Below are 25,581 nucleotides of genomic sequence, written 5' to 3'. Positions count from 1 at the left end.
TTGTCATAATATTTGCAAAGAAAGTAAAAGTGAGTGTTAGAAAGGCTCTTTAGCTGAGCCTCACTAATAATGACTTCAAGTTTGGATCTGAATGGGAAAATATTGTTGCAAGAGGAAATACAGTAAGGACTAGACATAGGGAGGATTCCACATTAAGTGTTGTAATTCCTGTCCCTGAATTGGTGTTACTCTGAACATAAACTCTTGTCATTCCAGCTCATGATTATTACCTAGAACCAAATATGAATTCATGCTTTTACACAGGAAATCCTGTGCTCTATGTATTATCCTTCTCTCCCAAACAACACCAAAGTTCTTAAAAAGTCTCATCAGTTTATTTTCTTAATTTCCACACATTGTATGATGTCAATTTGTTGTTATTATTGTGAAATCATTGACCTTATTTGATCACTGGAAAATACAAAAATGCATATCTAGTTATCACTAAATTCTTGTCAACATTTTCCTTTCTTTCAATCTGACATCAGATTTTAAAGTTTATTTCTAAGAGGTAACTACTTGCCATTCCCTTTATTATAGCTGTACAGACAGTGCTTGTTGGAGTCAAACATAAGGATTTAATTAAACCCATTTGTAGGAGGAGGGTCAGCTTTTTTGTCCCAGAGGCCTGGAACCAACTAAATCACACAGAAACCATATTATTTAAATCACTGCCTGACCAATTAGCTCGTTTCTTATTGGCTAACTCTCATATTAATTTAACCCATTTCACTGAGTGGTGGTGGTGCATGCCTTTAATCCCAGCACTCGGGAGGCAGAGGCAGGCAGATTTCTGTGAGTTCGAGGCCAGCCTGGTCTACAAGAGCTAGATCTGGGACAGGCACCAAAGCTACAGAGAAACCTTGTCTCAAAAAAAAAAAAAAAAAAAAAAAAAAGAAAAAGAAAAAGAAAAAAGAAAAGAAAAAAATTTAGCCCATTTCTATTAATCTGTAAATGCAACATGGCAGTGGTTTACCGGCAAAGATTTGGCATGTCTGACTCTGGCGGCAGCTCCATGGCATCTCTCTGACTTTGCCTTACTTTCTCCCAGCATTCAGTACAACCCTCCTTGCCTACCTAAGTTCTGCCCTATCAACAGGCCAAGGCAGTTTCTTGGTAATCTCAGCACACAGGGGGACACAGAGCAACTGAGGATAGGGAACCTGAAATGATCCTATCCTGTAGCCATACTGATGAATATCTTGCATATCACCATAGAACCTTCATCTGGCGATGGATGGAGATAGAGACAGAGACCCACACTGGAGCACCGGACTAAGCTCCCAAGGTCCCAATGAGGAGCAGAAGGAGGGAGAACATGAGCAAAGAAGTCAGGACCACAAGGGGTGCACCCACCCACGGAGACAGTGGGGCTGATCCTTTGGGCGCTCACCAAGGCCAGCTGGACTGTGACTGAAAAAGCATGGGATAAAACCAGACTCTCTGAATATGGTGGACAATGAGTGCTGATGAGAAGCCAAGGACAATTGCACTGGGTTTTGATCCTACTTCATTTTCTGGCTTTGTGGGAGCCTAGCCAGTTTGGATGTTCATCTTCCTAGACCAGGATGGAGGGGGGAGGACTTTGGACTTACAACGGGGCAGGGAACCCTGACTGCTCTTCAGACTGGAGAGGGAGGGGGAGAGGAGTGGGGGGGAGGAGGAGAGGAGTGGGAGGCTGGGAGGAGGCGGAAATTTTTTTTCAATAAAAAAATTTAAAAATTAAAAAAAAAGAAGCAGAAGCAGAAGTTGATAGACAGAGGAAGGAGAGACAAAATGCATACATATATGAGAGGGGGATGATAGAGAGGCATAAAGGTAATAGATGAATGAGAATTAATTTATTAAAGCAATTGCTACACACGATCTTATAACTGATAATTTCCTATGTAATCTGACTGCAACACAAATACTCAGGAAAACAGGTTGCAAGTCTGAATGCAGGTTTAAAGGCCTGAGAATAGTGGTGTAAAGTGTTCTTAGGAAACTAGGAAAATACATAAACGTAAAAATATTAGTACGTTGACCCACTTTAACCAAAAGTCACATTTTGTAGCACAACAATCTGTATTATAGATCAAATAACATTGTGAATGTGTGCTTGTGCACTAATGTAAATCTGCAGTAGAACCCAAGGTAGGAATTAACAATTCCAGACAAACTGACTAATCTAAGATTAAGTTAGAGAAGGGATAATCAGTAATGACACTTCTCATTAGATTACTTGTAATGCAGTGGGAAGGGAATAATTCATCTAGAAATTACAGAAATTTGATTCCTCCTGGGACTATTATTTTTTGGGGAAGGGAAGTGATGCATATAGAACTCATGGTTAACAATAGAGAAAAAAAAAACGCATGCTCAATTCTAACCTAAGAACATCAAGGCAAAAGTGTGTTTAAACATTTATCTTTTATTGACACTATCTGCAAAGCAAGGCATGACCTGACCCTGCAATTGCACCCCTCCCTGTGACTTATCCTCTAACTGGAGCTACTCTTGGACACTGGTTATTTGTTTTAAATACAAATACTTCCAGTGAGTCTAAGTGATGTTCAGCCAAAGAGCATTGTATCACCTTCCTCTTCATACTCTGTATTTCTTGTATGTATGTGGTTATGTGAATGTGAGCATAATCAAGTGCCTATATGTAAGAGAATGTCTATACATGTACACATACATATGTGGATGTCAGAAATGAACCTTGTATGTTGTTTCTCGGGAGCTGACAAGTTTGTTTTCAGAGACAGGGCATAACACTTGGGAACAAGGCTCACTAATTAGGCTGGATTGGATGTCTAGCAAGCTCCCAGGATCTCTTGTTCTGTTTACCCAGTGTTGGTACAACAAGAACACACCACCATGTCTTCAGGATTAATGGGCAAGCACTCACTCTTACATTCTCTATGCTTCATGATATGTGGACCAACATGATGTGTAGGATACTCTTATTTTATTTTGCTTCTTACCTAAACTGTCTAAAAGCAGGTGCACAAATCAAACTTATTTATTACTGAAAACATACAGAAGAAAATGACCATGGATTCTCTTATTACATGATTTGCAGTAAAGTTCTATTTTAATTAAAGACCAAATACACATTAGCAAAAGGAATAATAACACAGTTGTAGAGAACAGAATATAACAATGTATTTCTACTGTGATTCAACAAGTTGCAAAATAGTTAACAGGTGTTTCCTGGGTACAGAATGGGAATACATGAGAGGAGGGAAGGACATCTTGTCCAAGATGGGGAAGGAGGTGAATAATGATCTAGAGGAGAATTACAGAAAACAATGCAGCTTGGGCTAGGCAATCTTCTCATTTTTAGATAGGAATAAAGCAGAGCTGGTATTGGGGTGGCACAGAGGCAAATCCATTGAGCACCGGGGTTGTGTCAATATCCTCAGTATTAACCAGCGATTTCAGCTTAAAGTTCTGTAAAATGGTGGTGATGAATAGAAACAGCTCCATTCGTGCCAGGCCCTCTCCTGCACAAATCCGTTTTCCTAGGGGGAATGAAATCAAAGATTACTATGCTCATTTGTAAATTTGAGAATCGCTGCATTTGCAACTGAGACAATGAATGGAGGGTAAATTTTAGGTGGATGGATAGACGTTTGGCTGCATGAAAGAACAATTAATTTGGCAAATAGAAAAATGTGGAACATAATTGTTTCTCAGATAACCTATACTATTAAGAAATACATTGTTCAAAAATACTTTTTAACTAGTTATAGTTATTCACATCTATAATCAGGCTGCCTAGGAGACTGAGGAGGAATTTTGTGTTAACACAAATAACTCTCTGATCTCTTCATGAAATTCTATTAATGATAAGTGATTTCTTCTTATGATTCTCCACAACCCATGAATTTTGAGGCAACTAGGGAATCATTTATTAGAATGGTGTTCCATTTTTTGCACTAAGATATCAAGTTGGAAAGATAAATGTACTGATATCCCCCAATAACCTAGAGATCTGGGAGTCTTTCTCATTGGCCTACTTTAACTGAAATTTAAGAAGCATTATTCATTTGTGTGTTTACCAAGTGCATTTGGGATGTTTCAGTAATTTTTGGTATTGCGGAGACTTGTAATTACATAGTTGAGTATGGAGGTGAGTAACACAGCAAAGAAGACCTGAATGTAAATTATGACGTCTCCATTTTCACGGTGAGTAAAGTGTAAATGGCCTTTGCTTTCTTTGGTATTTCTGTGATGTAGCTAAAGGAAGAATACAAACACACTGTACTCCAGCTTTCTGAGTTTTGAGCAGTGGATTAACAATTAAAGCCTCACTTTCATAACCTGACAAAGAAGAAATCTCTTTATCATGACACACATAAATACGAAAGTCATACTCCTGATCTTTGGCCAGTAAGGAGCCACTAGATAAGTCGCTACAGATCCTCGTGTCCCTGCATCCATGGAAATGAATTTCTATTACCTGTTGAAAATGGCACGAAGTAGTCACTTTTCTTAAAGTTTCCATTTTTATCTAGAAAGTGGCCAGGGTCAAATATCTCTGGGTTAATGAATTCCTTGCTGTCATTCAGCACTGATGTCAGTGATGTTATTACCGTTGTTCCCTGTAACAACACACAGAAACAAATAAAGTTAAAAGAAATCATAGAGCTAAGACAAATCAGGAAAATATCTGGGTTCACCTTCTGCTCCATAGTTGGGATGAAGTACAAAGAACAGTGGGACATTTCAACAGGCAGAACAGTAAGCAGCAGGGAGGAAGTCAGTCACAGTGTTGTAGCTGATGTGACTTCAATGATGTTCACATGAGTACTTGGACTAAAATTTCTGAGTCTCTTCTCCCTTTCCTTTAGATTGAACTCATGCTTCTCTGAACACCGACTGCTCTACTTCATCACATATGTCTACATACCCTTCATGTGAATCAGGTTATAAGTAGAAAAATTCATTGAGTGTTTTGAACAGAATAGGAGACCATTCATTAAGTACAAAAAGGACGATTTAGAAAGACAAACGGCACTCCTTTTCTCTCATAGAATCTATATTTGTATTTATATTATAAGAAAGAAAATGCAGTGCTATGTGCAGAAGTATATGTGTTCAGTGTTATATATAATCTGTCTATGTGAATGTACAAACATAAATATAGAAATGCATACATATATATGCATAAATATATATGTGTGTGTGTCAGAAATGCAAGATGAGGATTATTTGGGAGAAAAAAAAGAGGAATGGAATGGGGAGAAGAGGGAGACAATAAAATAAAACAATGTATGATGGAGGTAAGATGATCTGGTGACAGCTAAAGCAATAAAACTTCTGAAGACACAGAAATTGCTGGGAGCTGGTGCAGGCAAGTTCTCTTTAACTAGGACAAAAACAAACCTCATATCATTTTACACTTTCTAGAAATGTGGTCTACAATCTTTTTCAAGGCTGCCAACACATATGAGAAAGCAGTTTATCTAAATATGTCTAAAAATTTAAAACTAAAAAGACCATTATTGATATATGTAAATTATGTGAAAATTAAGTTCTAATATCAATAGGCATTGAACATTGATATGAATGATATTCATAATCATTTGTTTACATGTTGCCTGTGACTGCTTCTCTGCTACAAGAGAGTTTCTGAAGGGGCAGCACAATCTTCTTGGCCTAGAAAGGCTAAAATCTGCCAGAATATGGCAAAGATCATTGGTTCCTTCTTATCCTATTTGTTTTGATGAGATCAGTGGCTCTATTCTCATCTATGAAATCATTTATCCTGTTTCTCAGAATGAAGAATCAACTTGGTTGTTTCATAAAGTAGAACAATAGAATATTCTACTTGACTACATCACAAAGAAACCTGTCGTGTCATGAACCTGAAGGAGAGGGATGATGGAGTATAAGTTTAGCTGATACAACACTCACCTCAAACTAGGCTTTAAACCCAAGAAAGATATGAGTAAATGTGCCATTCCTATTTTGACCTTTGTTATACTTATTAGTTAGTTAGCTCTAAGTATATAAACATAACTAAGTTCTGTATATTAACCATAGACATCAACAATCTTACCTTGAGAATGTCCCTTAGCCAAACAGATACACTAACCCATATACTAAGTCTGTTATGATACAGAAAACCTACTGTCAATTAGAGAAGTAAGTTCTATTATCAGCACATGATGTTAGTAACTGGAACCTTACCAAAATCGTTTTGCCCCACTCCACCCTCCCCGCAAAAGAGAAGAATCCCAGGAGGACCAATGTCATACTTTCTGAAAGAAATTACTACTATAAAAATTCTACATTTTTCATCTGCAATTTGTGATGTCTTCAAAATAGCAATAATTGGCCACAGAAATGAAATAAGTACAAACATAATGACATCAGGAATCAATTTAAACTCCTTTTTAAGCCAAAAGCTTGGTTTTAATGTAAAAATTCTATCAAATTTGAGGAAGAAAAACTATGAAGAGAATGGAATATGAGCTACTTTACTGTGGAGCCAATTATGTTTGAGTATGGCCCAGGGACACTGATTTTCACTTTGAGATGAATTTTATTCACAAAAGTCTGTACATTATTTTCAAAATTGTTCTTTATGCTCATTTTATGGTTCTATGTATTGTATACTTTTGATCACCGACTGTATATGGTATAAACACATATTTATAATGGATTTCTCCACTACACATTGCTTATGACTTCTAGTTTAAGAAAATTCTCTTCATAGTTTTTCTTCCTCAAATTTGTTATTGGAAGTAAACAAGATTGCCGGGCAAAAATTGGGAACTTGGGGGTGGGGTGTGATGGGGGCAAGGGGAGATGGGGAAACAAAAGTGAGAAGGGGAGGATGGGGAGAGCTTGGGGGAATGGGATGGAGGAAGGGTGGATATGGGAGCAGGGAAGTACATATCTTAATTAAGGGAGCCATTTTAGGGTTGGCAAGAGTCTTGACTCTAGAGGGGTTCCCAGGTGTCTATAGAGATGTCCCCAGCTAGTTCCTTGGGCAGCTGAAGAGAGGGAGCCTGGAATGGCCTTATCCTATAGCCATACTGATGAATATCTTGCATATTACCATAGAACCTTCATCTGGCGTTGGATGGAGATAGAGACAGAGACCCACACTGGAGCACTGGACTGAGCTTCCAAGGTCCCAATGAGGAGAAGAAGGAGGGAGAACATGAGCAAGGAAGTCAGGACCGCGAGGGGTGCGCCCATCCACTGAGACTGTGGTGCTGATCTATTGGGAGCTCACCAAGGCCAGCTGGACTGGGACTGAAAAAGCATGGGATCAAACCGGACTCTCTGAACGTGGCGGACAATGAGGACTGATGAGAAGCCAAGGACAATGGCACTGGGTTTTGATCCTACTGCATGTACTAGCTTTGTGGGAGCCTAGGCTGTTTGGATGCTCACCTTCCTAGACCAGGATGAAGGGGGGAGGACCTTGGACTTTCCACAGGGCAGGGAAGCCTGACAGCTCTTTGGACTGAAGAGGGAGGGGGAATGGAGTGGGGAAAGAGGGGAGTGGGGGGAGGAGGAGGCGGCGGAAATTTTTTAATAAAAAAATAAAAAAAGTCAGAAAGGACTTTTGGAAAATTGACAGAATGTGGACCTTCAAACAGAGATGCCTAAACTTTGCGGAACAGTATTCGGAAGAGAGCAAATGTGGAAGTGTCATTACCAGTTCTAGCTGCACCTGCGGTAGAGCTGCCCCTCTCACCGTGAGGCAGTATAAGCCATCAGCAGCACCAGATAACTCAGAGGACTGTAACAACACTGTGAACCTGTGAGCATCAAGAGCACAGAGGTGCAGCAGAGAAGAGACAAGCTCACCTTGGGGATGATGTAGTTCCTGAATTTAATGTCGCAGGTCACTGCATGGGGCAGGTTGATGGGGATGAGGTTGATGAATCTCTGGACCTCATGAATCACGGCATCTGTATAGGGCATGTGGCTCCTGTCCTGCATGCAGGGGCTGCGGTTTCTGCCAACCACACGGTGAATCTCTTCCTGGACTTTAGCTATATGGTCAGAGTGACAAAAGGGAAAACAGGAGAAAAATAACATTTTTGGCACAATGTCAGGCCATATACAGCACTATGTGAATATTCCAAAATAAGTGTAAATGTGCGTTTTTCATTCATAGATAAATGTATTTAAACATATATTTATACAGAAATGCTGTGTTGTGGATTTATATCACTATCCTCTACAGATATTAGGATAGATCAGGATATATTTATTACTTAGTAGCTGTAACAATAAATAAACTGTAAGTAATTAAAAATATCATAAAACAATATAATTTTTGGAAGTCTTTTATGTCTGAATATGTCTTATTATATATCTCAAATACTTTTTTTGTTCAGGAGTGCCTCTTAAAATGTTAAGCACCATTATTAGGACTAATGCTGTTTTGCCTTTTGTCTCTGCCCAGTCCAGCATGTCAGAGATCCATTCATTGCCTCTGAGAGCCATTCTTTCAACCCCAGATCTTGGGTCAGGTTGCAGTAGGTCTGTGATGCTATTAAGCAAGTTGTATCACTCTGTTCACAAACCCCATTTAAATGCTCCATATCAGGGCCTCCTGAAAGAGTCAGAGTTTCTGCTGGCAGCATGACCCAGGAAGCCGCCATTTCAAAACTGCCTTTTATTTTTCTTTTACAACCACTGAATCAGGAAGACTCTCTTAAAGAAGCTGTGGCATGCTGCCAGCAAGCAGAGCCAATCCGGAAAAAAATGCAGGTAAACTTTGATTTTAGTGTCTAGAATTCCTTTGCATGCCCTCTCAGTTTTTATGTGGATTTAACTAGCACATATTGGAGTTTGAATTTGTTGTAGGAGGCTGTTAGTTTGTTCCCTGAAATAATTGCACAGCTGCTCAACTCCAAAATAATCACACAGAAATTGTATTAATTAAATCACTACTTGGCCTATTAGCTCTAGCTTCTTATTGGTTAGCACTTACATCTTACCTTAACCCATTTCATTCATCTGTGTATTACCACATGGCTGTGGCTTACCGGCAATTTTCTGTCCATTGTGGTGGGGCTACACGGCATGTCCCTGACTCTACCTTCTTCCTTCCAGTATTCAGTTAAGTCTTCTCTGCCTAGCTCTATTCTACCCTGTCACAGGGACAAAACAGCTTCTTTATTCATTAACCAATAAAGTCACATATATACAGAAGAATTTCCCACACCACACAAGGACAATTATTTATATTCACTTAAACTTGGACATTACTCTTAAATCAATAATAACCAAGCTACAACCTGTAGAACCACTGAGGTTAGGTATGGAACTATGAAGGACAGAAAGACCTTGTTAGGAAGAGAGATAGAATAAATGTTTATGGATGTACTGGGTGTGGTGCTCAAATCAAGGTCTTAAGTGGTGAAGAGACGGGGCATGTATGTTGAAATACAGGTAGAGACATGTAAACTTCAGCATCATTTGAGGGAATGTATGGAATCTTAATACAGCAGGAACTTCATATATCTATACATATATATATATATATATATATATATATATATATATATGAAACATATACAAAGGTGATCTAATGAAATAGCCAAATAATATGAAGGTAAGGTAGAGTCCCAACTAAACAACACTTTTCACCAAATGAAACTTCTAACACCAGCATTAGGTTACATCTAATTGAGTTTTGATCAAAGGAGTTCCCAGAAAATCTCCAAACAACCCAGGCTATTGTCAAGACATAGGTTGCTCTCCAAAACTGACAGCAAGGTCTCATTGTACAAAACTCTGGGACATTGAGAAGTCAAGTCAATGTTTACAAGGAAACTTCACCCATATATTCCAGGATCTTTGGTAGAGGAATATGCTCTGCTTACTGTCAAAAGAGAAACAAACACCAACCCAGCCACAAAGTCTTTAGTCAACAATGGTGTCTTGCCTCCTACATATGCGAGGGCAATAGTGGCACAAAACCAACCAAGAACTTATATGACTTATGACTCACTCCATGATATCACACCCATTCCTCAAACTGCGTGGGTGGCCACAATGGGAGACTGAAACCTATAGTAAAACCAAATACTTCTGTATTAAAACAAAAATCATAAACAACAAAACATAAAACAAAAATTATAGCAATAAAATGAATCCTGATGACATTCTGCTCTACTCATTGATCAGCATCTTGCTCAGTCATTTTAGAGAATATTGATCTTGCAGCAGAGAGCAAGAAGTTCAGAGACCCTCAACCAGGCATTATGCACAGAGTGAAAGATCTCAGAATACTTATCCTAAATGGAATGTCTCCATTAAACTCCTCCCCTCAGTGCTCAGAGTACACTGTGGAACAGGAGGCAGAAAGAGCACAAAAATCAGAGGGGATGGAGGGTATTAACAATAAAAGGCTCTCTAAAATCAAAATAATCAAAGGACATATGCACTCGTGGAGACCAAGGCAGCATGAATAGAGCTTGTACAGGTATGTATAGGTCCTTTGCAATAAATTATGGCTTCCAGTTTATTGTTATTGTGGAATTCTTTGCATGCAAAAGAAATGGCTTCTCTTTCCTATGCCTTCTCTTGAGTTCTTTCCCTTTCTTTTGTCTAATTTTAAAGTATTATTTTTGTTTGTCATATTATATCTATTACATTCAATTATTTTATATATTATTCTTTAGAAGGCTGCTTGTTTTCTAATGAGAAGCAGAAAAAAAGGTATATGGGTGTGAAAGAAGGTGGAAATTTCAGGAAGGAGTAGAGGGAGAAGAAACCACAATCATGATATATTATGTGAAAAAAATCCATTTTCACTAAAAGGGAAAAACAGCAGATTGAATTATAATACTTTGTAATAACAATATTCTTTGTTAGATTAATTAAAATTACATAAATATTATTTATTAGCATAGAAGAATGATTATTTTGAATTTTAGCAGCCTTCTTATATCTGATTATATTTTACTTGTTTGTAATTTTCCTTTTTTGAGTTATAATTTTATTGGAAATTTTAGCAGATACTTTGAAATGCTGGGAATATATTCTCAATTAACAGAGCACTACACTGCAGTTGTTTCCCTTTCATTCCCTCTTTATGTTCACACCTACAGCACTCATATGGGAAATGTTGAATTGGGAGCTTCCCAGGGGTGGTACCCAACAGCTTCTATGATACTCTTACCCTCTGACAAGTGCTATTCAGATTCCTGGATCTTATGACTTCCTGTTACTTTACTTCAGATAATAGGATAAAATATTATCCCTCAAATTTTATGTAGAAATGAAAAATTGAACAAAACTAATGGTTGACCTAGAGGTTTCTTCTGCCTTTTATTTTATAAACACAAAATAAGCCAGATGATTTTGAGAATTCTGGTTTAGTCTCAATGGGAAAAGTTTATGTGTGACTCAGGTATTTCCCTGAAGGGTTCCATGCTTCTGTTCAGTCCTGAAAACACCATGAGTCTGTGTCTTGGATTGGTGTTTTCAATCCATAGTGGTAAACACATGGAAAATATTGTCTATTATATTGATGAAATAAGGAGTGTTGATTTATTCCTTTTGTCTGGATGAGTGATGCCACTGCTCACATTCATGGAACAAGGCAGAGAAAGGGCTCTAAGATCTAGAATTTGGGGACTCAAATGCTGTCAGCTTCCACTTTCATCCCTATGTATTGCTCAGTCCTTTGTCATTCATCAATGTATCAGGTAAAGGGCTTCTTAGACTCAGTTTCTTTTAAGAATTTTATTTTCCTGGAGGGGTGTAACATGCTGAATGGGAATAGGAAGGGAACTTCAACAAGTCCAGCATCCTATATTCAACTTTGTTCTCTTCTTAAGCTGCTATTGCTTTGGAACCAGAATCTTTACATGTCCGTAGATATATATCCACAGCTTGTGTGTCTTACTTCATGTATGTTCATCTAACATTTATGTTTCAAGATCATCTTTCCTGTTTTATATTTTTCTATTCCCTCATAGTAATGTTTTAGTAATTTAGTGAAGCATTCTTAGCTGCTTGTTGTTATCTCTTCCTATCCTAAAAAATATGATTCATGTTTGGGCTTTTATCATGTATTGGGCACAGAAGGGAGGGTGTGTTTTGTATGTGTTGGACTACTGGATCTGTTTTAAACTGCAATGCGAAAGAAAACATTATTGGTACAGTTGAAAAGATTATTGTTCAACAAAAGTTTAAGAAAATAGATTTCTTAACTGACAAAATTTCTTAATCTACATTTTCTTCATCGATCAAAAATCTTACTAGAGAATCTAAATATTTTGAAATCTTCTCAGAATGCACATTATCCCAGCCAGACTCAGTAAAGTCTAGGTTTCAGTGAGATGAATTTTCTTTTCTCCTTCCCAAAGTTTGATTCATAAGAATGAAAGAAGAAATCTAGAAGATTTTAGCTGACCTAAAAACATGACTTAAGAATAAAAGGACATGTATCTGAAGGACAATGTATGCTGGTCATGCCTATTTCAGATTTACCTCCAGAAATCTCACACACTGACTAGAATTTGATTGTTTGTCTTACAGTCTGTTTCTCTTCGTCATGCTGTTTACTACAGTCAGTGAATGGCATAGACGGTGAAGGACTGAGACTTCTCTAAGAAAAACAACACACAGACACTAGCAGAGTCTTTCTACCATCTTATAAGAACACTGTGGTCACCACCTGTGTCCTCACCTGTGACATCAGGGTGCTTCAGCAGGAGCAGTAAAGCGTATCTCAGTGTTGTGCTTGTTGTTTCTGTCCCAGCACCAAATAGATCAAATACAGTCGTTGCCAGATTTTCAAGTGTAAATTCCGATTGTTCATTGTGGCTTGCCTATGAATAATTTGATGCAATGATCTGATAAATTCTTTATCACAACATCTAATTACAATGACTTTATAGTTTCAAATTTACTGGAAGTGTAAAATTTAAATAAAACTCTGTAACATTCATTCCAAATGGTTATTCTAACTGTATAGAAGTTTACTGAGTCGTATAGATTTTGGGTCTAGTTAATGGCATAATGTTTTATTTATGAGCAAGTTTTTTAATAATAGGACTTCAACAAAAATCTTTATTTTATTTTATTGCCAACAAAGATACTTAAATGTAGAGTAGAGAAGAAATTAACAAATAATTTCAAAGTCTGTGGCACAAGTTTTCATAAATTTCTATTTCACCCTAAATTCCTGACTAGCCTAACTCTTGCAATGATGTGATTGTCTGCACTTAAACGTATACGGTTTTGTACACTCATGCCTTAAAAACATAAAGGAAACATTTTATTCATTATGTATTCTGTCCTCTCCAAACTTTAAGAGGAATAATGTGAGATAGGTCTAATTTGGGGATATATACAGGTTTATACATAAAATTGAAGTCCTGTGTTCTCAATATGGTAAAGAACAGTGGAATACATTTGATTCTATCGCTGAGCATTCTCTATTAAACTAAATAGGTCTGTAATAAGATTTTTTGTCCTTGAATTAAATAAACCTATTCAATCTTAATGCATTAATTACTAAATTTTCTCTTATTTTGAAAAGTAACATATCCTTGCATGTGTATCCCACAATTCTTATCTATCCACCCATCAATCCGTTGATGACTTCTGGATTGATTATCTCAGCTATTTTGAGAAACACAGCAGGAAACAAACACAAATGTACAAGTGCCTTTTCCTATGCTGATATTCTTTGGATATAAGCGCAGATTGGGTCTAAGAGCCACCATGTTACATGAGACCCATATGTGTCACTGCTATGTGTCTAAGAATTGGTGGACAAAACTATTACTCTAATAGACTATTGGGAATAGTGCTAAAATGATTCCTAATGACTTACTAATATATTCATAGAACATAGATTTCTTACTTTTGATCAGAAAAACTTCTCCTTTCAGGAGACAGCAATTAATACAGAGATACCCAATGGTTCAATGTACACAGAATAAAGCATTGTGTCTTGATTACCCCTAAGTCCTGACCCATTCCCACAGTTGTTAAATCCAAAAAAAAAATCACACAGAGGTCTGCATTAATCATAAAGTGATTGGCCCATTAGCTCAGGATTCTTATTAACTCTTTTAACTTACATTATTAGCCCATTATTCTTATCTGTGTTGGCCATATGGGTCGGTACCTTTTTCAGTGGCATAGTCACATCTTGCTTCTGTGTCTAAACAGGACTGCAGAGGGAGCTTCCCTCTTCCCAGAATTTCCCTGTTCTCGTTGACCTGCCTCTGCTTTGTCTTACTATCTTTTCTATAGTTCCTGCCTGGCCACGGGTCATTTAAAATATAATTGACAGAATATAGACAATTGTCCCGCACCAAGAACATACTCCTCCCCAGAAGGATTAAGGATCTTTGTGGAAGAGGGGGCAGAAATGTAGGATTCATTTGTGATCAATAACATCAAGGAATCTGTGTTTTCTGGACATAAAAGGACAGGTGAACATGAGAACTCACAATGACTGTGATAGCCTGCCCAAAACTGTGTAGGCTCCATCAGATAAAAATACAACAAAGTATGGGGAGAAATATGACCCCCCAATTCTAGATGATTAGTTCATGGGAAGGGGTAGTAAATTTCCTACAATAATGTGCCCCCCCCCCAGTAGTTTGATTACATGCCAGGCCTGAGGCTAGGTGAACAACAGACATTGGACTCAATGCTGAAAAGGGGAAAAAAGAAATCACAAAGTTTGGTGAGAAGAGTTAAGAGGATAAAGAGGAGGGTAACCAAAGTTGAGGATTATGTTAAAATTACATCTCGTGAAATTCTCAAAGAATTAAAAAAATATTGCAAAAAATAAAAACAAAAATGTATCAAACATAGAATGATTATTTACTAATCTTATTGCAGAGCTACAGTAATGAGTGTAATGAAGTATTGACACACAAATCAATATCAATACCAATAGAGCTTTGATAGCAAGGAGTTAACCTAAACACCTACAGCCAATGTTTTAAACTGAGTTCCAAGACTGCTCCATCTAAAGGAAGAGACTGTTTCAGATGATGACAGAACAACAGAATACCTACATGAAAGAAGGATGCTAGAAGTGTAAAGAAACATGGACAAGGATAAGCCTCATTCTTTATGATTTGTACTCATAGATTACAGATCAAAACATCAAAACCTAGATAAACAAGACTTCACCCATAACAGAATGTTAATGCATCCAAGACATAACTAAGAATATGCAAATGACAACCTACAGGATGGAAATATGTTTCTATGCCATTTATGTGGAAAGGTTTCTACCTATATAAATACATAATTGTATAGCTCCATGCAGCAAGCAGTCCAATGGGCAAAAATTTTAGAATTAAAATTCTCTGAAGACATGAAAAGGCAAAACAGCACATTAAAAGATGTCCATTCTCACTGTTTAAGGAGATACAAATCAAATCAGTCCTGAGGTACCACTTCATACTATAATTGTTAATAATTAAATTTCAAAATGACAACTTCGCCAGCTATTTGGAAAATAGTGGACCATATAGATATGAAATATGGTATTAATGTAACTTTTTAAGCAGCTTCTCAAAAAAGAAAACAATAAAGATATTATTATTTGACTCAGAAACCCCAGTCCTGGAGATATAGTCAGAGGAAGTGATGCCAATATATGTTCATATATATAGCTTAGAGAAGCCTCAGGCTGAAATAAAACAAATATCCATCAGTTAGGAATGAGTGCATTGTGCTATTAATGCATGAAAATGAAGTTTGCTGCAAAAAAGTAGGAAGTAGTGAAACAAGGTGAACTTAGATGAATGTCCAAGATTTCATTCAAATGGAAGAAAACAGAAATTAGATGCCACATATACTGAGCCAGTTTAGATGATCCATTGATCGTAGGCAAGTCTGGACATACAGAAACCACACTAACAACTGCTAAACATGGTGTGAACGGAAAGGACTGACCAGTAGTGGTGTAGTGTGTTTTATCATGGTAAGAAATTGCTTTCCAACTAAAAGGAGCTGGAAGTTGCAGTACTTTGTAACCACATATGGTACCAACATAATGTAAGTGATATGTGGCTAGGATCCTGAGATACCACTTTACACTCAGTGGACTAATTCTGTGAGCTATATTTTACAAACTAGCCAGGCAGTGGTGGTGCATGTTTTTAATCTCAGCACTTGGGAAGCAGAGACAGGCAGATCTCAGTGAGCTTGATGTTAGCCTGGCCTACAAATCAAGTTCGAGGACAGCCAGGACTGTTACACAGAGAAACCCTGTCTCTAAAAGTCAGACAAAATGCAAAAACTAGAAAAAATAGTCTGGTCTAGAAAACCCAGCAAGAACGGGTCACTCAGATGCCAGGTTACTAAGTATTACTACACATAAGACCAGTGGAATAGAATCAATGCCCACACCAAACCCAATAATCTAGAGTCAAGTGTTTTTTCTGAGTTCCAAAAAAATTCAATGGAAAATTATCTTTTAAATAAACTACACAATGTCAATGCAGTTCATGCTGTCAGGATACCCAATAGATACCAATTCTCAACCCCTTTGGTGAAAATTAAATTGAACTTGTACTCAAAGTCTCATTTTTCCATACACCTTCTCTTTCCACCACATACCTCTCTATACATCACTCAGTCCTTCTGAAACTAACTCCTCTATCTATCCTTTTAACGTAAAAATTTGGCCAGATCTATTTTAACTCACTAGCCATGCAGGAATTCTAGCCACACAATACGCACATTTATGGTGAAACTATTCACACTGCCATGATAGTTGGCTATTTTCACTTGATTAGAATTTTTCCCACATTACCTGCCCTTTGTATGACTGTTCTCCCCTACAGTTTTTAAAGAACAGAGCCAATGTGTTCTAGTTAACAAATTCCCTTTATATTATCAGTATCCATATGGTGCATCCCAACACATAATAAATACTAAAACAGTTTTTCAAATGATAATGACTTAAACCATCTCTGACAAACATTTCAGGATTCAAAAAACCACAACACACTCAGACAATAAATAAATTTATATTAATATTTTACCTGCTTTAGTTTAATCAGGTAATAATCAATGAAGTCCCGAGGGTTTGCAACATTCAAAGATTCCTGATGCTCTTTTATTCTTTCCAAAAGGTAACTTATAATATATTCAGAAATTTTTGATACTGTATGATGACTTCCTGGACAATAGTCAATTAGTGAAGGGAAATTATTGCAGACCTACAAAATCAGAGAAATTTTTTGTTGAGCTATATTATTTTACTTTTAGTCATGTATGTGATGTGTATATGTTATGTATGCATGCGTACATGTGTGTGGCATGTGTGTGTGGGTACACTGGAGGCCAAAAATATCAGATCACCTGAAGCTAGTGGTGTTGGACCATCTAAAATGGATGCTCAGAATTGGACTTAGGTCCTTTAGAAGATAAACACACACTCTTAACCACTAAACCATCTCTCCAGTCCTTGACAAAGAACTTTTTAAATAAGGAAACATATCCACAATATATAGCAAGACCAACATGGATTTGTAGATTCAGAAATGAATGAAAAATAAGTTCAGCACAAGGAAGAGTTGTTTTATTTCATACATATAGCAATTCTTTGTGATAACAGAGAGACCTGGAGTGGGAGGGTATTCCTGTCTGAATGATGAAAGATAATGATCAAATTTCAACATGTATGAATCCTTTTTTAACATAAAGACTATTTGTGAGAACTGACTGATGGTTTATACCGTTTATTCTCTGCAAGTCTCAAGTATGAAATTATGTAAATAATTGTCGTTTACACTTTTTAGATGATGGCTGTAGTGAAGAGTTATGCAACTTGATTTATAGAAAAAAAGTAGCACATGCATATTTAACTCTTATAAACTAGACCATGACATGGAATAAATAATCAGAAGTGGGTGGGGCTCCAAGAGACTTTGAAAGCAAAAGTGTGACATAGCCTTTAGGGGTTTCTCTATGCTCACAGGTATTCTTTTTTTAACTTGCTATTTATTTATTTATTTGTGTCCCTCACCCCATACATCTCAAACCCATCTACTTCCATAACCCCACATATCCACCTTCAGTCCTTAAACTCCCCCCAAAATAAAACAGAATAAAATTTAAGAGTAAAAAGAAAAAGTTTTATCATGGAAGCTGTATTGTGACAAAGTGAGTCAGGCAGTACACCCTTTTACCCATATAACATTGCTTGGCAAGTGTTCACTGCACAGAGTCATTGACTGTCTCGGGGTCTCTGCTTTCTCCTACACTATCAATACTGGGCCCTTACTTTGTAGATATCCTGCCGCTGCCCTGCCCTGTGACGATCTTGCAGCCTCAATCTGTAGGACCAGCTCCTCCATATTCTCCAACAGATTACAGTTGGGATGGATGTTGAGGTGCATCAACTCAAACTCATGACCCTAGATCCGAGCCTAGGTAGTTGCATTGTTGGCCAGTTCCCCATCTCTCTCCCTATCCTCATGACTAGGATGAACTCCCTGGCATTGCTCTGGTTAGTTCAGCCTTTATAAAGGAAGAGCTGCTTTCATACCTTCTGAGTTGGCTCTCCTACACTTACACTATCACAGCAGGATCCACTCTGTTACGCAGGCTAGTTGCAGGGGCAATCTCCCAAGTGCTGCAGCTAATAAGGGGCAGAGGCAACTCTCCTAATATTATGACCTCAGGATCAGCGCTGCAACTTGCCACAGGCAACAAAGGAGGGGAGGTAATCCTTCCTCCACACATACTTTCATAAGACAGATGAGGGGAGAAGCCAAATCTCACATACTCACATTATCTAGGTTGGTACACCTGCAGCCCTGCACCCCAGTCAATAGGGGCAATAGAGTCGGCTCTGTTGTACTACCTGTGGAGATGCAGGACCAGCTTTCGAAGGTGCTGAGGTTGGTAAGGAGGAGTGTCAGGTTTCTTGCACACAACAGGTGGCGGTGGCAAGGGGAGGAGGACATCTTTCCCTAGGCCTTACCACCCACCACACAGCAGATTAGTGGGTGTGGCCAGCTATTCCACTCTCACAACCTCAGGGCCAGCTCACCTGTGCTGCTCACAACAGGGTCCACTCTACTGTGCTGCCCAGGCAAGAATCACAGCCTGCTTCAATGAGTGCTGCAGGTGGTAACAGGAAGGGTCAGCTCACTCATCTGCCTGAAGCAGTGAGGGTATAATGATAAAGGGGACATCTCTCCTCCAACCATACCACCCCCTGACAGATGAGTAGTGAAGACAGCTCCCTCACACTCAGACCTTCGGGGATGATTCGCCCATACCCCTGTAAACAATGTCGACTCTACTGTGCTGCCCAAACAATGTACTGGCTCCACTCTCTTGAACTCTGAAGGTAGTGGGGGCAAAGACAACTCTCCCAATCTTGTGACCTCCTAGACAGCTCTCGCCTCTGCCAGAGGCAGATGGCAGCGTATCTCCCCTACCCATTGTACCATAGGGAAGATGAGGCACAGTCAGGGTAAAATTGCCAAGCTCAGCTTCTTAGACCTGGCTCACCCACACTCCTATCAACAGGACCTGATCCACTGTGCTGCCAGGAGGAGGTGCAGGACCCATTTTCTTCCTAGTGTTTCAGACAGTGAGTGACAGAATCAACCCTGTACAGCCCTTTCCTCTTTGCCTTAGGTGGTTTCAGGAGCTATGGACATCAACACAGATCAAGGCTGTAGCATGTTCATGTACCCAGACATGAATCTTGGTGGCAGCCAAGTCCCAGACATCACCATAGCCCTGGTTAGCAACCAAGTCACCCACTTCAGCCCACTCCTCACTGTTTCCCCTATTCAGGTGTGCCTCTCTCTCCAGAAAACATGAACTGTTTTTCTGTCTCTCCCATACCACACCATACATTTGCTCACCTTAGTAGTGCCTGACTGCCTGGTGTCTTGATTTACTGGGCAGTCTGGAATACAGCCATTCTTGTGGAGAGTTCAGGAGATGCCAGTTCAGTCTAGGATAACTCTGGTAAGATGTATGTGGGCCACACTCCTCTTCACATTTCAACCTGTCTATTTGTCAACAACTAAGGCAAATGTGTCCAGCAGACACATGAAACCACTGGAAATAGTGTTTCCTGTCAGATTTCATTGTCATTAATATTCTTTCTCCTTTTATGGAATGTTCTTTCTAAACTAAAATATTCCTGCCTAGTAATATGATAAGGATGTGTTTAATAGTCAAAAAGATAAGAATTATGCATAGAAGAATGTCCTGTGAACAACTGGCCACACTTCCAGATATGAATGCAATATACAAAAACTTCTCTAGATATCAAGTGGAAAACCAAGGGGTACGAAACTAGCAGCCTTGAACCAATCTGGAAACTGCCATTTAGTTTTGCTATTTGTATAACAAAGGATATAGACCGGCCTTCCTGATATTCTGTCCATAATCTGTTATTCAAAACTATGTTGTCAGGCCACCTCAATTCTCAGTACATATTGAATTTGATTTTTGATAATGAAAGACCAAAAATATGATTTTAGGAGGAAAAGATCTTGACTTCACCTGCATCCAGGGGGTGCTCAGAATCCTGACATTCTCATTTACTTTTTCCTTCAAGTTAAGAAAATCCTGATCTTTATAATCAAAACGATTCTGGAAAACAGTGGAGCAGATCACATTACATGGAGCACAGCTCAAGATGAACGTGGGGTCACACGATAAACCTGAACAAACAATTAAAAAAATACCATTAAAATGGACAAAGAGATTGTTTTGGTTTTGTGAACATGTAAGGAGTCTTTAGAAGTTGTAAACCATACCTATCTACAATTTTTTTAACAGCTAAGCGTTCATTATATGTAGAATCAATGTATCACTTTAATCTTAAATTTGAGGTGGCCTCATCCTCAGTAGCTAAAGAAAAACAGACCATATCTGATATAGCAATGTTTACACTTTAAACTATCTGGTACTTGCAAGAAAACAAAAGATTTTGTAAACCTAAAATTTCTAGTGTTCAGAACAGAACTGCTTCTTACTACAATGTCTAGTTTCCATATACCACTCAGATGAATGTAGAAGAGTGTACACCTGAAATATCTGCAGCCACAGTGAGGAAACCAAAGAAGCAAGTATTGATCCTAGGAAGGAGGAACCCCACTGCAGGTGAGTTCTGGTATTAGAAGAAAAAATGTGTGGAGAATTTTTCCTTGTTACTTGAGAATAATGTGTAATTTCAAGAACAGCAACTTTCATGTGGATTTGTTTGCATTACTAAATAAAATGAAAACTTTCTTATTACAGTTAAATTCCAAGAGGGGAGACAACAAGAGAACAGTGATAGAGACTTCCCTTTTCTCATTTCATCATTTAAAAAAAGGAATCTTATCCAGAAAAAGTAAACACAACATTTGAAAAGTAAACACAAAGTATAACAAGGTCAGTGCTAGACAGAGAGCTCTGCTTTTAAAGTACTTTCTGTTGTTTTAGGGGACCAAAGTTCAGTTCTGAGGAGCCTCCCCGTGGCTCATAACTTATTGCAACCCCAGTTCCAGAGGAATATAATACAATTTTCTTATTTCTTTGGCACCAGGTACACAAGTGGTGCACACATGTATATGCAGGCAAACATTTATACACATAATAAACCAATCTTTTTAATTAAAATAAAGAGTCCCAGGGAAGGATACAATAGAAAAAAATGGGAATGGGGTGGCCAGAAAGGTGATGGTAGGAAGATTTGTTCGAAACACATGTTACCCTCCTGTGAAATATGAAGCCCACAATATATACAGTATTAGTAACAATAATGTTTATTTTTTAAAAGAAGTAAACAGTGATTATGCTCAATCAAACTCTACACAACATATTTGAGAAACAGTGCAGTTTATAGATTTATAAACATCTCTCAAAATCACCATTATTAGATTACTATGCAATATAATGCTTACAATTTGTGTAACATACATACACATATGATATTACAGGTCAAAAATCATAATAAAATTTCTTTTTTAGACTTATTTTCATTTGTGTGCATGAATTTACAGGTGTGTGTGTGTGTGTGTGTGTGTGTGTGTGTGTGATATCTGTGGAGGCTAGGAGAGCATGTCAGATCTCATGGAGCTTCCTGACACCTGCACTTGGAACCCATTACTGATTCTTCAAAGGAGCATTCTCTCTCAAGTGATAAAGCATCTCTCCAGCTCTCAGGTCAGTTTCTTCTGATCGCTTTTCTATAGTAAAATGACTTTGAACATATCATAAATAGACTTTACATCCAAGCAGATCCAAAATTTAAATCTCACATAAGGATCACATAAAAAACAGTGTTCTGGATAAATTATTAAACATTTGAATAACATGAAGCTCCTTAATATTACTGTACATATACCAGGGTATAAAAACATGATTATATTATATGCTATCAGGAAATGATTTATTTAAGTCAAAAACAGTGAAGGATGAAAGAACTTTTCTTATGTGTAAACATGCTGTTCACAGATTAAATTTGATTTTTAATCTTTCCTTTCATTTTATTTGGGGGAAAAAAACTTGAAGTCCTTAGAAATGAAATAATTAATGCAATTTTTCATATCAAGAACTTCTTAGGTCTTCCTAGACCTGGATAGAGCCTTCGACTTCCCACAGTACAGGGCACCCTGACTTCTCTTAGGTGTAACGGCGTAAACGAATGCAGACAGATTGTAACAATATATATTTATAGTTTAATGTCGAAATAGACTTACAGAACCACCGTTCCAGTGGAGACCAGGAAAGCAGAAGCGACAGCTTGGAGCACGCTCGCCAAATTTATAGGCAGACATTAGCCTGAGGCGAACACGCCCCCTAAGGGGCGGGACTTATCCCTACATCTCCCCTTTTTGTCTAAATGAGACAGAACTAAACCAAATACAACTACATACAATAACAACAAATAATAAATATAACAAACAATATTGAGAACAAAAACTTTGCTAAACATTCTATCTCAAGGAGTCCAAATAATGTAAAGAGTAACTGCAATTATATAATCTTCAACTCAGTCAAAGAACTGAGAAGGAGATAAACACTACTCAACAAACGAGATATATCCAAAATGTGCAACAATTGACAGAGACAACTGACTACCTGGGCAATCACCCAAAGTCTCGTTTGCAGTGTTGAGTCAACCAATTTTGGCTAAGGCCTAACATAACTGACATACCATTATTAAAGGCAAGGAACTTTTCAAAACTATCTTACCCTGTCTTGGCAGGATATGACAGTCCTGTTTTATCCATTGATGCACGCTCTGTATCTGTGTCAGTGGTTGAGGTATGGGCATTTCTTTGCCCAAAGGCCAGTTCTGCCAAATAGAAAGGCTCCAGGTGGAGTGTCTTTGGTGCTCAACATTCTCTCGGGAATAAAGCGGTGTTGCCAGGAGCAATTGTGTCTCACTATCACGAAACTCTGAGTTAGTTTAACGGCCATTTTCTACAGCTCTTTGAAGAGGTTGAAGGTTATCTATCTATACTGAGTATAATCTCTATATATCTAAAGAACCTGATTAGTCTGATTATAAGTGACAAACTTAGATGACTATTTATCTATATAATTCCCAATATCTATCTAACTTAAAGACTAAGACAATAAACAACTGTGTAACAAATGAGGATAATGACCTCCAAATATAAACACCGTACAAATATACATTGCAATATGGCAAATATATATCAATACACAAACATTATATAAGTATCTTAATCAGAGGTAGAAATGTACATTGCAATATGGTAAATATATAAAATATATATATCAATACAATATATGTCAATACATAAAAATGTTTTAAACAGACATAGAAACATGCATGCATACAATAGTCAATATAATTTAACTTTGTTTCAATATATAAGAATTGATACCAATATATTTGTCTAAAAGCAGTAACTCACAATTATAAAACTATTATCCCATCTTTCCCTCTTTTTTTTTTTTTCAAAATGATCCCTGAGCTTATAAAATTCCTCCCCCAACTTCCCAACCCCTAAATGATGTCCCTAAACCCAGGGGTAAACTTTACTGGGAGAGGGGATGTCGTCCTCTAGAATTACTTCCAGCTGTCATGGGGGCGACGTTCTTTCTGGGGGATCCTGTGAAAGTAAAATGATGGTTAAATTTCAAGATCAATGTCTTTTAAAATTGCAAATAGTCTCTGAGTATTTTGTGGAGGTCTGGCCAGAATGTTGTACAAGATGTGCACCATTTCAGCTAACCAAGTTGGGATCGTCTTGTGCAGCTGGTATCCAAAACAGGTCTTGTAGTAGCACTATCAGTATCATGACGTCATATCAACCAGGTAGTGTTGTTGTTGTGGGGCCCCATCTTCTTCCTGGAAACTTCAAATGTCACTTCAGGAAAAACTCATTGTTCATTGTGAAAAACTAATACATTAATCATATAGACATACATATATATATATATTCAATGAAAGGAATGATAGATATATTCAATGAAAAGTATGATAGATATGGAGAAAAGCAAAGATGTTTTCTAAACTCATATTTCTTTCTGTCCCATATTATGGCTCTTGACATGAGACAGAAACTCCAGAAACTCTGGGTTTTTCTCTTACTAACAGGCTTGGAATTGGAGACAGACTGAGCCAGAGTCCAAATTCAAAACCAGCTCTATATATTTATAAAGAAATGTTTAATAAGACATATATATATATACATATATATATATAAATTAATACTTACTAAATGTGTCCATCCATCAGTAATTAAATATTCAGGGTCCCTTAATTTCTTTGAAGATGAATATTTTCCTGTGGAGATAAGAAAAGAACCCTGCCTCCAACCTATCTGTATTTCTTTTTTTTTTCACTATCTATTTATTTTTTATTTTTTTTTAATTTATTTATTTATTAAGGATTTCTGCCTCGTCCCCACAACCGCTTCCCATTTCCCTCCCCCTCCCCCGATCAAGTCCCCCCCCCATCTGCTCGAAGAGCAATCAGGGTTCCCTGACCTGTGGGAAGCCCAAGGACTGCCCACCTCTATCCAGGTCTCGTAAGGTGAGCATTCAAACTGCCTAGGCTCCCACAAAGCCAGTACGTGCAGTAGGATCAAAAACCCACTGCAATTGTTCTTGAATTCTCAGTATTCCTCATTGTCCGCTATGTTCAGCTAGTCCGGATTTATCCCATGCTTTTTCAGACCTAGGCCAGCTGGCCTTGGTGAGATCCCAATAGAACATCCCCATTGTCTTAGTGTGTGGGTGCACCCCTCGTGGTCCTGAGTTCCTTGCTCGTGCTCCGTCTCCTTCTGCTCCTGATTTGGACCTTGAGATTTCTGTCCGGTGCTCCCGTGTGGGTCTCTGTCTCTGTCTCCTTTCATCGCCTGATGAAGGTTAATATTCCTGAGGATGCCTATGTGTTTGTCTTTGGATTCACCTTATTTAGCTTCTCTAGGAACATGAATTATAGGCTCAATGTCCTTTATTTATGGCTAGAAACCAAATATGAGTGAGTACATCCCATGTTCCTCTTTTTGGGTCTGGCTTACCTCACTCAGGATAGTGTTTTCTATTTCCATCCATTTGTATGCAAAATTCAAGAAGTCCTTGTTTTTTACTGCTGAGTAATACTCTAATATGTATATATTC

The 25,581-nt window shown here is 37.9% G+C and overlaps 1 protein-coding gene across 1 annotated transcript in view; it reads right to left on the bottom strand.

Annotated features, from left to right (window-relative positions):
- Positions 1-3,057: 3,057 nt before the first annotated feature.
- The window catches only part of LOC121453973 (cytochrome P450 2C25-like), a 36,965-nt gene continuing 14,441 nt past the window's right edge, over positions 3,058-25,581 (bottom strand). The window contains exons 4-9 of the mRNA XM_041661107.1: positions 20,494-20,654; positions 17,001-17,177; positions 12,665-12,806; positions 7,819-8,006; positions 4,451-4,592; positions 3,058-3,509 (exon numbers count right to left, since the gene is read on the bottom strand). Of these exons, the coding sequence (XP_041517041.1) occupies positions 3,328-3,509; positions 4,451-4,592; positions 7,819-8,006; positions 12,665-12,806; positions 17,001-17,177; positions 20,494-20,654 (992 nt within the window). The 3' untranslated portion in view covers positions 3,058-3,327. The remainder of the gene's footprint in view (positions 3,510-4,450; positions 4,593-7,818; positions 8,007-12,664; positions 12,807-17,000; positions 17,178-20,493; positions 20,655-25,581) is intronic.

This window comes from Microtus oregoni, unplaced genomic scaffold, assembly GCF_018167655.1.
Source record: "Microtus oregoni isolate MIOR12 unplaced genomic scaffold, Mior012 000012F_ref0000307, whole genome shotgun sequence".
NCBI lineage: Eukaryota > Metazoa > Chordata > Mammalia > Rodentia > Cricetidae > Microtus > Microtus oregoni.
Note: the sequence above shows the minus strand (reverse complement) of the source record. Positions and strands in the feature narration are given on the sequence as shown.